General features: G+C 44.3%; 6 protein-coding genes across 6 annotated transcripts; 3 read left to right on the forward strand and 3 right to left on the reverse strand.

Annotated features, from left to right (window-relative positions):
• Nucleotides 1-275: 275 nt before the first annotated feature.
• On the forward strand, nt 276-2,201 carry PCOAH_00035260 (Uncharacterized protein; the record flags this gene model as incomplete). The annotated part of the gene is made up of 1 exon (XM_020060317.1): nt 276-2,201. The coding sequence occupies one exon, from the start codon at nt 276-278 to the stop codon at nt 2,199-2,201; it is 1,926 nt and encodes a 641-aa protein (XP_019915697.1).
• A 320-nt stretch (nt 2,202-2,521) lies between these two features.
• Nucleotides 2,522-4,599, reverse strand: PCOAH_00035270 (Uncharacterized protein; the record flags this gene model as incomplete). Its single annotated transcript, XM_020060318.1, has 8 exons — nt 2,522-2,689; nt 2,815-2,986; nt 3,124-3,206; nt 3,351-3,492; nt 3,604-3,773; nt 3,895-3,958; nt 4,057-4,298; nt 4,468-4,599. 8 exons carry the CDS (start codon nt 4,597-4,599, stop codon nt 2,522-2,524), a joined length of 1,173 nt encoding a protein of 390 aa, XP_019915851.1.
• A 967-nt stretch (nt 4,600-5,566) lies between these two features.
• Nucleotides 5,567-6,772, forward strand: PCOAH_00035280 (Enoyl-acyl carrier reductase; the record flags this gene model as incomplete). Its single annotated transcript, XM_020060319.1, has 1 exon — nt 5,567-6,772. One exon carries the CDS (start codon nt 5,567-5,569, stop codon nt 6,770-6,772), a length of 1,206 nt encoding a protein of 401 aa, XP_019915938.1.
• Nucleotides 6,773-7,067: 295 nt separating this feature from the next.
• Nucleotides 7,068-7,613, reverse strand: PCOAH_00035290 (Uncharacterized protein; the record flags this gene model as incomplete). Its single annotated transcript, XM_020060320.1, has 1 exon — nt 7,068-7,613. One exon carries the CDS (start codon nt 7,611-7,613, stop codon nt 7,068-7,070), a length of 546 nt encoding a protein of 181 aa, XP_019915552.1.
• Nucleotides 7,614-8,459: 846 nt separating this feature from the next.
• PCOAH_00035300 (Uncharacterized protein) lies at nt 8,460-11,912 on the reverse strand (the record flags this gene model as incomplete). Its single annotated transcript, XM_020060321.1, has 3 exons — nt 8,460-10,670; nt 10,771-11,741; nt 11,843-11,912. 3 exons carry the CDS (start codon nt 11,910-11,912, stop codon nt 8,460-8,462), a joined length of 3,252 nt encoding a protein of 1,083 aa, XP_019915880.1.
• A 990-nt stretch (nt 11,913-12,902) lies between these two features.
• On the forward strand, nt 12,903-14,090 carry PCOAH_00035310 (Endonuclease III-like protein; the record flags this gene model as incomplete). Its single annotated transcript, XM_020060322.1, has 1 exon — nt 12,903-14,090. The coding sequence occupies one exon, from the start codon at nt 12,903-12,905 to the stop codon at nt 14,088-14,090; it is 1,188 nt and encodes a 395-aa protein (XP_019915730.1).
• Nucleotides 14,091-14,345: the final 255 nt, after the last annotated feature.

A 14,345-nucleotide genomic window follows, 5' to 3' on the forward strand; every position in this document is an offset into this window, starting at 1 on the left:
GGATAGGCAGCTAACCAGTTTAAGCGCCTTGCCCCTCAATTTGTTAATCCCGAATTTGTAAATAACTCATTTGTAACAACTCGTTTGTAAAAAACCCATTTATGGGTCGTTCCCTTTTGAAGGGTGCAACTTGCCCTTTTGCCATTCTTACCCCTTCCCTGCCTGCACCATGAGAAAGAGGCACCTCTAGAGAGAGTGTGTTTTCCTTTTTCCCCTCTGAGGAGAGCCACTTCGTGCGTGTGTCCCACGTGATTACCACGACCCACCACGCAAACATGGCACACGTGAACCTCCTCGTCTATCTCATGATGTGCCCCTTCAATGTAAGGCACATGCTCGATGCACCCAGCTTCCCATTCCGGTTAGGAAGCAAAACAGCAAAGGGTGAAGCATTTATATATGGAGCAAATGAAGGAGGGAACCTGGGGAATTACTCTCCCCGACAGGATCAACTGTATATGTTGGAGCTAGCTAAAGTGTACTATCAAATTTTGTTAAAATATAAGAGGGAGGTTAGACAAGGACAGGAAGAGAATTACGATTTGGTGGTAGGCTCCTTTGGGAAGGAAGCCAACATGGGGATCTCCCTCCAAACAGTCCGCGTCACAAATGATGCCATACACCTGTCCTACCAGAACGTGCAAAAGGGAAGTGGGATCCAAATTAAGTTAAAAAGGGGTGAAATATCTACTTATTTGGACCTCCTATCGTTCGACTCCTGTTTGTATAAGCTCAACACAGAGGATTACAATTTAATGAAAAGTGCATCGGATCATAGCAAGCCAATAATGATCAGCACATACCACATATATACACTGCTGACGGTGTATTCTCTTTGCACTTACGTGGAGAAGAGTCTACTGCTTGAATTTCCAGCGTTGAAGAAGTGCCAAATATTTCTAACCCTATGTTTGATGTTCCTCCCAATAATTAGTTACCTTTTCTTACTATATACTTATGTGAGCATATTTGGAGTGTTACTCATCTACGCGCTTTTTTACGCGCTCTTTCGGACCCTCTCTAGTAGAAGGGGGAAGGGGTTGGACCAGCATACGGATCAGCATGCGGATCAACATACCGATCATTGGAGAAGCAGTCCTGCTAACCCAGAAGGAGAACTGTACACGCAAGAGGCAAGACGCAACAAATGTTTGGTCCATATGAGACTAGCTAACCTATGCATTACCTACATATGTATATTCGCCGTGGACTTTTATTTTTTCCCAAGGCAATTTTCCAAGTCGTTTTTTTTTGGTAACACTTTGATGGATTTAGGGGTCGGGGGGTGCATCACATCGAGTGCATATTCTCTAAACAGGAACAAGCTCCTTCACTCTGCCAAACGGAGAGGACGCATAATCGAGTGGAAGTATTTCGTTTTATTTTTCCTGGGAATAGCTAGATACGCTGCAGTGAAATTATTCAATTATAATTACAGCTTAACTGAGTATGGGATGCATTGGAACTTTTTTCTCACACTTTTTTTTACACTCCTAGTTTGTAACGCCATACTCATTCTGATAAAACGGGTTAGGCATATCTTTCTCCTTAGTTGTGTCCTTATCTGTTTGTATGAACTTCTTATTTGGCGCCTAGACGTTACGAGTTATTTACTGGCAGACGATGCAGAACGGACCCACTTTTTTTCCTTGAACAGAGAGGGCCTTATGAACGTCATTGGGTCTGTTAATCTGTACCTCTTTTCCTTTTCCCTTTGGAATGGCTATGTGATGCAGGATGAGGTGCAGCAGGGGAAGCGGGGGCAATCGGGGGGATGTGGCAAGCTCTCCCCAGTTTTCCTCACCCTGAAGTTGTTTGCCATGTCTTTGCTGTTCCACCTGCTGCACCTCCTTTTGAATTACTACCGAAATTATAGTGTGCGTATTTTGTGCAACGCGAACTATATATGCGTTATCTCCTCTGTGAGTCTCTTCGCTGCTGCCCTGAGTTACCTAGTAGAGGCAATACTCCTACGCGAGAAGACCACTACCATCCCAGTTTTGCAAAAAATGAATAGACACACCCTTGTAGTGTTCCTCTTTTGCAACATAACCATGGGTACTTTCAACCTCCTGTTTCAGTCCCTTTTGTTTCCTCTATTTTTTGCATGCATCATTTTGGCGGCGTACTCATATGGTATGTTGTGTTTTGCGTACATGTTGCCTGGCCCACCGGAGAAGCAGAAGGAGAAGCATTACTAGTTTGTTGAGGGGTCTTTCGCTGGAGGAGAGGGAAGTCATACCACGTGACCCATTTTCCTGTTGGCCCCACCCAGTGGGCCTATTTTTTATCATGTTTTTTGTGTGTGTACATTGTGATGGTGATGACCGAACTGGGACGACGCGCGTTACAACATTTTCCCATTTTTTCAAATTGCTCAGCTTTTCTTAGCGCGGGCGTCCCCGTAACATTCCACATGGAAAAAAAAAAAGGGGGAACCACTAAAGGGAATACTACATATACATATGTGCACCGTTATTCGGATGTACAGGGTGAAGCGCAATTTCCTGGCGATCTCTGATCAGGGCATATCATTCGGCGGGGTGGTGTCCTGTCCATAGTGCGTGTCCATCGCCACTTGAATGCAGCTAGACAACTCGTCCATGCTCATGTCGATTTTATTCTTCAGAAGGATATCGTGGAATACCTTCACGATGTTTTCCTTGTAAGTTTTTATTTGCAAATCAACCTACATAAAGAAGCAAAAAAGTTATGCGCGTATTGTATGTGACAATTGGAGGGAACATAATCCCGTAGCTTTCTCCTTCCTCTCCTGTAGAATAAGCTCCAATTAGGTAAACATAACAGAGTTACCTTCGAATAGAGGTCCATAAGATTCATCTCGTGTTCTTTTTTTTCTCGCGAAATGGCTGCTCTCAGCTCATCATTCACCGCACACTGTTCGCTTATTTGATTCTGCAGCTCCTTCACTTCGATTTTCCCTGACTCACGTTTGTCCTTTTCCATTTTGTTCTTCAACTCTGATCTAAAGGGGGAGAACAGCCATTTGGCACAATGACCACGTGATTGTGTGATTGTTTGTTTGTGTGTCTGTGGAAGAGGAATAAGCACGTGGGAGGAAAACATCCTCATGGGTATTCTCCACTGCGCTTAAAGGAGTACATTTTTTTCTTCAAGGCTGCGTTCTCCCTCTTGGCGTCTCCGACGGTTTTGGCCACTTCGGCCTGGTGCTCCTGCATGGCGGTCTGTAGGGGGGAGAGGCGGTTTACCAACAGGATGACTGCTCTAAAGAGGCTATGATAATATATACACGAGGACACTCGGAATACCCACATGAATGGAGTAGGTACAACTATTCAGCCAAACAAGTATATAAAGCAGCCCCATACCTTCGCACTCTCCTTCATATTCTCTTCAAACCTCCTGCAAGCAGTTATGCACATTTCGGACATCTTCCTATTTTCGTCCCTTTTCTCCTTCTCCTTCTTCCGACCAATTTGCAGTAGTTCAAGAGACACATTCCTGTACTTTCTGGGAGGGGGGAAAAAAACATCCCCGTTGTGTGTGCATGGATTTTTTTTTTTTTTTTTTTTTTTTTCAACGAATTGTACAAATGGCTAGTCGTATTACTCTCAGCCGTACTGAATTAAAAAATCGACATCGAGGAGGACGTTATTTTTAATTTGTCCAATTTGGTGGATGTGCCTTTTTCTGATTTTCCTGAGGACACGTTCGTATTTCTCAATCAGGTGGACTTTTTCGCGTTGCTCTTCTGCATTTCTCTGTTTGTAAATTTCGATGGTCTCGATTAGCTGCAACGGGGTTGGATGAATTTTACATGCATTCACCAGGTGTCAATTAGAAAGGGAAAAGAAGCTCATACAGGCCGTTACATACATGTGGACACGTCCCTCATATGTATTAATTTCTTACCTGCGGAATAGGGCACGAACTTTCCCCTCCTGGGTCATCTGCCCCAAGGTCATCATCCCTACAAGGGGGTGAAAAAAAGAAACACACATGATAGAAGGAGAACCATTATCAATGATCCCTCATGTAACATTTCTTCTTTTTGCACACATTTGATGATCTCCCCTTTTGTGCCATTCACAATTTTGGGATAACCTCTTCATTAATGTCCTATTGATTGGTTCCTCCCTCTTTTGCGGATTTTTACTTTCGATTTGGACCTTGTTTTGTGCGTTTTTGGCGTTTGTTTTATCTTCCTTTTGCACCCCCTCCTCCTTTGGTAGATCTTTCTTTTTCCGCTTGTGCATTTTTTTCTCCTTTTCCAGCTTGAACTTGAGGACGTACAGGTGCTCAATCAGTGTTTTTAACTGTGCAGGGGGGGGTAAGCACGCATGTAGGTGATGAAGCGGAAAATGTGATAACACTTCGCACGGCTAAGGGACATGCCCCTGCTAACCATATCAATGTGTTCACTCCTTTTTCCCCTCCCTGGAGGCGTTATTCAGGTAAAGTTACTTCACGAGGATGAAAACTCACCTGAGAGTCTACTTTCATGCCATGCTCAAGAATTGGGCTGGCATTAACCCCCACAGTGGGGGTGCTTTCCTCAGTGGCACCCTCCTGAAGGGCATGTTTTACGTAGTTCTGGGAGTGGTTAGCAGTTGACATACTGTCACATAGGTTTTTTTGGCGTGGGGATCCCTTCTTCCTTTCTATATTTAAGATGAAGGAAAAAGACACAACAAAAGGGGGGAACTTTTTTTTTTTTTATTTTCCTCCTTTAAAGTTTGAACTGGCATAATAATTTGCGGAAAAGGGGGAAAAAAAAAAAAAATTCCTGAGAGGTTAACTCGGTAAGCATATCTCCTCGCTGCGACAGATATTTGAATGTCCCTTTCTTTGCTCAACCCTCCCCTGTGGAAAATACACTCACGCACGTGTGCACGTTGCAGTTGTAAGGCACGGCTGGGAGAACTTCAGAACGGTGTGTCCATGAACGAGAAAAGCAGTGAAAAGAAAAGTGGGAAAATTGGTGTGCAGATTTATGTGTAGCTTAATGTGCAATAAACGTTCCGAAAATGTTCCCGCAAATGGGCGCGCAAGTTTTCGCACCAGGCTGGAGCTGCTGAACGACGCCGCTGCGGTGGACCTCACGTTTGGGCGAGCATACGACGCGGCGTGAGGCAACCAAGAGGAACCCCCATGGAGAATAAAAAAATAAAAATAAATTAATTAATAAAATAAATAAAAAATAAAAAAAAAAATTATAAAATAAAGTAGCATACTAAGGGAAAGGTTGCCCATGACTGAACGCTGCATGCACTGTGTAGAACAGCCCTGAGGTGGAACTCAATTTTACAATTGTTTTTTTTTGTTAAGCTTGCTTTCCTCCATCCCCGAATATATTTCCTTCAGCTGGCTCATCATCTTTACGCGAAAGGGCCAAGTGGATCGCAGCAGAAAAACGGGACATCACACCCGGCAGTGCACCTTCTACAGAGCTGCAGTTGATCTGTTGTAGTGGTTAAGCGGCGTGCGTTCTTCAGGTGGGGGAAAACACCTATTCTACATTTCAAGCGTTACTGAGAACGGCTAGTAGGGGAAAACCCTATATTCGATAGACAACCGGACAATAATGCACACGAGAAAACTGGTCCATCTGGCGGCCCTGCTGCTGTGCACCGCCGCAGTCAGCGCCATACTGAGGAATGAAGCAAAGGGTCGTGCACCACCCAAGTGGGCAATCGAAAGAAGAGGGAATGCCAAGGAAATGCACTTCATTCCAAGCAATGTAATAAAGGGGGTAGCTCATAACAGGAAAATCTCGCAACATTCATCACATGCAGAAAACATATTGAGTGAGAAAAATGGACAAGCAGAAGAGGAAAACAAAAAAGGGGAACCTGGGGGAGACATCTGTTTCATCGCAGGAGTAGGTGACACCAATGGATACGGGTGGGGAATCGCAAAAGAACTGAGCAAAAAAAACGTAAAAATTATTCTAGGTGTATGGCCACCAGTGTATAACATTTTCATGAAAAATCTCCAGAATGGAAAATTTGACAATGATATGATAATTGGAGAAGGTAGAAAAATGGATCTTCTAGACATCCTTCCCTTCGACGCCGCCTTTGATTCGTTTAACGACATAGACGAGGAAACGAGAAAAAACAAAAGGTATGCCAATTTAGAAAGTTATTCCATCGAAGAGGTTGCAAACTTGGTTTATAAAAAGTATGGGAAGATTAACATGTTAGTTCATTCATTGGCTAATGGGAGAGAAGTGGAGAGGAGTTTACTAGACACAAGTCGAGGTGGTTATCTGGATGCACTGAGCAAAAGCTCATATTCTCTCATAGCTTTATGCAAGTATTTCTGCCCAATCATGCACCCCCAATCGAGTGTAATTTCCTTAACATACTATGCGAGTCAGAAGGTTGTGCCTGGGTATGGAGGGGGCATGTCAAGTGCAAAGGCAGCGTTAGAATCCGACACGAGAACTTTAGCCTACCATTTAGGGAGAAAGCACAAAATTAGAATTAACACCATTAGTGCGGGGCCTCTTAAATCAAGGGCTGCAACTGCCATCAAGAAGGCCAGTCCTCAATCGGGAGAAAACGAAACGGAAAAAAAAAACTTTGCATTTATAGATTACGCTATTGAGTACTCAGAAAAGTATGCGCCTCTTCAGCAAAAGTTGTATTCCACGGACGTCGGGGCTGTTGCCGCCTTTTTACTGTCCAAGGAGAGTAGAGCGGTCACTGGTCAGACCATTTACGTGGACAACGGGCTCAACATCATGTTCGGCCCCGATGATTTGTTTCAGGGCAGGGGGGAATAGCGGGCAAGTTGGGCTCGTAGGACACGCACACCACTTGTCGCGTCCGCTGGGCAAACTAGTTTTTCAAGGAAAAAAAAAAAAAAAATACTTTTACACGAAAAAAATTTTTTTAAAAAAAACTTTAATTAAAAGGGGGGGGGGGGGGGAAAATGATTATATATTCACTGCTCCCTGGGGTGAATTCCCTCAGGTGGTGCGTCCCCTCTTCCGCAGACACAGCTACACGAGGTGGAAGGGATAACCCGAAGCTCCTCGTTCATATGTGTTGGTAAAGGGGAAGCGACGCCCCATGGATTTAAGACTTATATTTTACAATTTTTTGCAGCTCCTTTTTGTATTTCAAATAATTCGGGTCTTCCTCGGTTTTAAAAAAGGGGTAAATATTTTTAAAAATAGCATCGGCATTTATAACAATTTCGTCTTCCTCGTCATCCTCCGTGTGGTCTTCTTCTTCTTCCTCCTCTGATTCGGGTTTTCCTCCGGAGTATGGCGCAGATTTGCCCTGCATGTGTCCCGCTCCGGTGTGTTCCTCCCCCTTTTTCCGCAACAAATTGGTGAACCATACCTTCTCAGTTTCTTCTAAGTCGAGGTCGGAGTGGAGATCAACGTCCGAGTCGACACTCACGTCCGCGTGGTGACTGGATTTTTCTTCTCCCCCCTGGGCGTAGTCACCTCTGACCAGGCCATCCTTTTTTGTCAGTGAATCATCCTTCCCCTTGGCGTAGAATTCGCCTCCATCTGCATCATCCTGGGGGATGTAACGGGGGACTTTAAAAATGGTCGCGGTGTTTTCCTCGCGCTTGTTCTTGTCGTTCTTCTTCTTTTTCTCCATGCCGCTCATTTAAAAAAAAAAAAAAAAAACAGGCACAGACTCACCAACGCGCGTTTTTACAACGCCTCGTTGATTGTTGCGTTACTGTTTTGCTTCTCACTGTTTGGCTGTTCTAATATCTCCTATATGATATTTCCATTCTGACATATCCCGTCTGATATATCCTATCTTCTATTTTGCCGCTTCCCTGCTGACCCTTCGGAACAGCCAAAACGCGATAGCTCACTGGAAAAAAAAAAAAAAAAAAAAAAAAAAAAATACGGCGCGCGATGGCTAACGCTTTATTTTTACCCAAGTGAAGGAACGGAAAAAGTTGCAATTTTTTGTGAAAAAATTTATCCAACATAAGAGGATATGCATTTAGGGTGATCATTTAAACGGGTGGCGTGCTGCCATCATAACATTGTGTTGCTCGCAAAAGTGGAGGCTAGTTTTTTTTTTTTTTTTTTAAGCACGGCGATGTTGGGGGCCCTGCTTGGGAGACTTGGCGGACGGAGGGGAGCACGCAAAACGAAACAAAATTGGGACAAAACTCTGGGGGAGTTACAACGGCATGGCAAAACCAAGCAGTAGCCATGTGGTCACCCCAACCAGCGCAAATAATTTCTACGTTTCCAAGTTACAATTTCTTGGGATCCCCAAAGGAACTCAACCTTTTGCTTGGCCCCAATTGGTGAGCATATAATAGCACATAAATAAGGATATACCCCCTCCTAGGGGGAGCTTTACCGAACGGAGGATCCAATTAACGGGGCCCACACCATGAACATGATTAATGCAAAGTGCTTTCCCCAGCGCGTGGTCAACCTATGTAACGACGCATTCACCCACCCGCCCACGGGAGATGCAACAAAATCAGGAGTCACTTGTTATGGACTTGAACAAATGACTTAAGTTGTTCTGGATGTTATCACACAGACTGCCTTGTCGTCTAACTCTTTTGGAAGGAACGTGACGCTTAAAGCGACCCTTGCTTCCCCCTTTGGAAAAAGGATTGTGGTTGGTTTTTCTTTCCCATATATTAGATCTATCGCGCTTGTAAATGTAGAGAGCTAATTTGTTCTCCTCTGTGTGTAGATCTAAGTAGGATCCATGCTGCTGCTCATTTAGGGATCCATTTGGAAGGATATTTTGCATGCACTGGTTGCAGCTGTTTCTGCGCGTATGCCTTTCATACGAGTCGATGTCACTTTTATTTATTTCGATTATCTTGTAGAGATTGTTGAGTTTGTTTTTCCATAAAAGGGTTTTCTTTCGTTCCATTTGGGAGATTCCATTTGGGGGAACTTCCTGGCCGAACAGGTGAGGCGCCTTTGTAGCTGAGGTTGGTTTTTCCTGGGTATTCCTCTTCACGTGACGGCACTCCATTCTGGGTGTATACTTTTGGGACACAGTTGGGGTGAACATTTCCCCCTGTGCATCCTGTGCACCTTTCGATTTGCTCGATCTACGTTCGCTCCGCGTGCACGATGCAGTCATCTCCGTCCTGCTCTTCCGCTTGCGTTTCTTCCCCTTGGTGGACCTATTCTTGTTTATGGCAATCTGGTGTAAAATGAGCGGAATGGATCCTATGAGGGGACCCAAAATGAGACCCTTCGATCCAAAGGTGCTAATGGACAGGAAAAGCGACAGAGAGACCAACCATGCATGCGTGTGGGGAATCTCCGTATATATACTCGTGGTGAAGTAAAGGTAAACAAAAAAATTAATTGCAAAAAGTAGTGAGGACACGATCTTCCTCTTCTGGATAATCCAAAGGTGGACAACAATCACAAGAATTACGATTTCGGGGGATATGATCGGAATGAGCGATAGGATAATGCACCCTAATGTTGGCACATAAATTATTGGAAACTCAAAAAAGGAAAAGACTAGCCAAATGTATAGAGTGTAAAAGTACACCCTCTTTAAGGTGCATTTAATGATGGCCTTCAAATTCATCGTAATGTTATAGAAGAATATGCTCGAGGGATCCACCACTAGTAAAATATCGTTCACATAACTCAGGGCAGATTTTCTCGAAGAAATTAAATAGTACAAAGCTGTGAAGAAAATAATCCCTTGGATAATCGCATCAAATGTGTACATAAAAAAATTAAAAAAAATGAAGAGGAAAAAAAACATTATTTTTATGAGCCCATAACTGTTGTTAAATATTAAGTGCTTTGTGAGTTTTCCCACGTCTTCGATTTTTTTTATGGAGGAGAACAGGTTGTTCAGGTAGCCAATGAATTCCTTGAATTTGAAGTTTTTTTCCTTCTGGTGGTCGTACAGCTCGGTGGCGTTCTGGGTTGGGTTACTCCATCCGTCCGGTTGTGTGTTGTTCTGTTCGCCTTGTGGATTACTCCACCCGCCGGATTGGGTATTATTCTGTTCACCTTGTGGGTTACTCCCTCCATCCGCTTTGGGGTCACCCTGATTGGTTTCACCCCCCTTGCAGTATTCCCCCCCCTCGGCGCTGCTCCGCTGATTGGCTTCGGAACTCCCCCCCTGGAATATCCCAAATATGGTCTTAAAAACGTCACTTCCTGCAGCACCATGGCCTTTACCATCCCCTGCGTAGTAAACCGACGTGGAGCCCCCCTCATCCGTACCACCCCGCGTCCGACTGGAAAATAAAAAAATGTACTGTGACAGGGAACGCAGCAATTTTTTGAAGCTGAAGGAGGAAGTGCGAGAATCGTCAACCTCATTTAGACAGGCCTCCACAGAGCACTCTTCCCCAATTTTCGGTAAATATAATTTTTTGTCCTTTTTCTCTCCCAACAAATGAAGAATGTGCCTCTTAATGCTGGACAAATCTGGTCCTGCCACGAGGAGGGCAAGTCTTCCCAAAAGTAGCGGCAAACAGCAGGCGTTTATATGTCCCGTGGCGTTCTTTAAAAAGGTGTGTGCATACATATGCTGATATATATCGAATGCTCTTTTTAGGTGCCCAGAAATGGACGCCAACGTTTTGTTGCTGAGGAAGGGCACTTTGTTCAGGTTAATTAGCTCGTACAAATCTTCTATGTCTCCCTTTCCCGGCTTGTGGTAGAATTTTCGAAAATTCTTAAAAATGGCGGTCTGCAGGGGGGGTGAAGCGGATATAAAGGATTGTGCGAAGATATATGGCGTCCTGTAAATACGGGCAAGATGAACGGCTCTCCCCAATCGGTCGACTCACATTACGGAAGTTGGCGGAGAGGTATCCATTTATCGAGTTAATAATGTAGAGAGATTCCCCATAAATATTAACAATGAATAAAATAGAAATGGCGGAAAAAATAATTATGGCAAAAATAATGATGAGGACAGTCAAGAGGTCATTCATGTAGTGCCTGTAGAAGTAGACGTAATCGAAAGAAAAGTGACGACTCCATTTCGTGTAGTACTTTCTACTCATGGAATAAAAATAGGCAATACATATAGCCTTAACAATTTTATAGAAAAAAAAAATAAAATAAATAAAAGCCCCAATGGTTAGTAAAAACTCCTTGTATTTGAAAAAAATTTCTCGTAAAATGTAGAACAGGATCAATCTGTGTAGGATGAGGAAGTATATTTGACTGGCATTCCTGTGTTCATAATTTTCCAAGTGGTTAGTGAAGTTTTCCTTCTTCTCTCCTTTTTCTCCTCCTTTGTATATGGGCTTAATTATCAGAAAGAACAGGTACACATAAATGTCTAATTCCTTTTTCACGTTTTTTAAAAGTTTATGTAACTTTTTTTTATGCTTATTGGATGCGTTTCCCTGGGTGATCAAGTCAGTCCTCTTTTTTGTCTTATCAAAATTTTCGGGTTGCCTACACTTTGCATACTTCTTCACGGTGCCTCCCTGTGTGCACGCCTCAACCTGATTGCGTCCACCCCGCGGTTGCCGAGGGTGAAGTTGTTGTAGTGGCTGCTGTGCCTCCCCGGGGGAATCACCCACCCCTTCAGTCACTTCTGTATCGCTCACTTCGTCACTCTCCCTCTTATGGGAACTGCCCCCCTTTTCCTTCCTTTTCTTCCGCAGAAATCGCTTCCGCAGCACCTCGGACAGCTTCACCTTCACATGGTGCAAGGGGATAGAAACAATAAAAGCCCAAAAGAGGGAATAAAAGTAGTACTTCAGTATTATATAGTTGTAGTACACGCACAGTACGAGCAGAACGCCTGCGGGGGGGAAGAGGAGGTGGTGATGCGAAGTTGTGCGCGATGATAAGAAGTACACGGTGGTGAGGTGCCATGGACCTCTACACGTAGACGACGCTCACCTATGAGGTACACGATGAAGTGGACGATGGCTTTCTCCGTCTCGTCCTTGAACAAATTTCCCTTATTCATTTTCCTGATTCATCCTGTTAGCAGTGGTGTGGAGGGGAAGTCGCTTGGGGCAACACGGAAAACAGCGATGAAAAGACGAGAAAAAAAAAGGCATCCAGGGGACACACGAACGATCACGAGGCAACCACGTTCGACGACGCTTTGCACACATGGGAGGCATTGACGGCGTGTCCACCACGGTTCATCAAGTCTTCATCATATCATCATACTCTGTCGAGCGGTGTGCAAGCGAAGATAAAGTGGGAAAGGAAACACTATCAAGGAAGGGCTACTTTAAAAAAAAAAAATGAGCGCTTCTCCCCAAGCTGGTTAACATTAAAAGAAAAAAAAAAAAATCCTCAAATGTGCTGCATTCCTGAACGTAAAAAAAATTATTTTTTGGGAGAACAAAAAAGCGCTGCTAAGTTTTTTCCCTTCCCCTGAGCAGTTTTGTCCTTTTTTTTCCCTTTATACAAAAGGTGCAAAAGGAAAATGTGCACGAGGGAGATATACACCTCAGGATGATGGGCGATAACTCGTGCAGGCGCCTTTAGGGGGGAGGTAACGACCCGCCTGCATTTTTTTTCTGGACCACCGCTAATTGGTGAATATGAGAAGGTGTGACAGTTCGCTACGGCAGAAATTGTAACAGCCGGTGGGAGGTAGGCAATATGCTGCAGGCGGCTGAGGAGTTGCAAACAGATTGTATGAAAAGGGGGACTTGCGAGCAACGGGCCGCACAAGCGGAACGAACAGAACTGAGCAAACGTTCAGGCCAACTACGGGGAGGAGGAGAAAAAAGGGGAAACTTATTCAGGTTAGTGGATTGACCCATCTGCATCCCTACCCTTTCATCTTCACGCATATTGCGGCTTCTCCATGCACTGAAGGAGAAGTAGTTGCTATGAAACAACCACCTGTTAAGTACCCCTCGGGTGTCAGGCTGAAAAGGGGAAAAAAATTACACAGAAAAATGCGCGCTGCTCCAGAAGAAAACCCCATCACTGATTAATGAAGCTTGTTGGGAATACAAAGAAGGCCCTCGTGGTAAACCTCTGCTTCCTAAGTATGGAGCGAACGTCTAAGTACTTCCCCAAGGAGAGGGGGAAGAAGATATCGATAACGTACGAAGATGAGCCGAATGGAAGTACCATCAGACGAGTGGGGGGAGTAGAGTATCGCTTGACAGCAAAGGTGGAAGTGACTAAGGGGGAGACAAGTCCACATTTTGTAAAGGGAGAATATCCCAACGTGGAAGAGAAGCTCATCCCTGTAGGGGGAAACATTCGAAATGGTAGAAAAGAACGACTGGGTAGGCGTACCAGCCAGGATGGCAAGCGCGGCACCAAACGGGTGCCTGTAAAAAAGAATGATTTGAGGAAGGTTGATAGTGAGCTTAGGAGGAAGCTTGTTAAGGTGATGGGGGGGTCGGCTGCTGGTGATGGGTTCGGTTCTAACGATCGTGATGAAGACCCTGCTGCCCCCCAGGGGGAGGAGAAGCTAGCACACTTCCTCCGGACATATGAGAAGATTAGCAAAATGCGCGAGCACATCGTGGCGCCGGTGGACAAGTACGGTTGCCACATGCTGAGCGACAAAAAGGAAAGTGAAAAGGTCTATCGCTTCCAAACTCTGGTCTCGTGCATGCTGTCCACAAGGACGAGAGACGAGTGCACCGCCATGGCTATGGAACGACTAAAAGCACACGGACTAACCGTACACAACATGCTAAAGACGTCTGAAGAGAAATTAGAAAAATTAATAAAAACCGTAGGTTTCTACAAGATAAAAGCTAAACAGATCATTCAGATTAGCCAAATATTGAGAGACAAATATGACTACGACATTCCACACACACTGGAGGAGTTACTAAAATTGCCTGGCATAGGACAGAAGGTGGCTCACCTTATTTTACAGACTGCACTGAATACACATGAAGGGATAGCTGTGGACATACACGTGCATAGGATTTCTAACCGTTTGAATTGGGTATGTACAAAAAACGAGTCAGTTACGCAATCCAAGTTGGAAAGTTATGTCCCCAAAGCTCTGTGGTCTGAGTTAAATAAAACCCTCGTTGGATTTGGACAGGTTGTGTGCAAGGCGAAAAGTCCGCATTGCACCATGTGCGCAGTGACGGACTGTTGTAAGTACTACCAGGACACCCGAGGGGGGAAACCGCCCCCCGGTGTGAAGTGAAACACAGCCCAACGTCGCACCGCATCGTCATCATTTTTAAGTTGTATTTCGTTTTGTCTCATGGAGCGCTTCATTCATTCTTTTTTTTGTTTATATTTTTTTTCTTTTTGGTGCCATTTGGAATAGCTTTTCACCTGAACGGTTCAGGCAGCTAGCTATTTTTTTGTTCATATATTTTATTTTATTTTTTTTTTTTATACAAACTGTTCTGAAAAATTCACCCACATTTTTAACCGATTAGCTCATGCCGCAGCA

This window comes from Plasmodium coatneyi, chromosome 11 (assembly GCF_001680005.1).
Source record: "Plasmodium coatneyi strain Hackeri chromosome 11, complete sequence".
Taxonomy (NCBI): domain Eukaryota; phylum Apicomplexa; class Aconoidasida; order Haemosporida; family Plasmodiidae; genus Plasmodium; species Plasmodium coatneyi.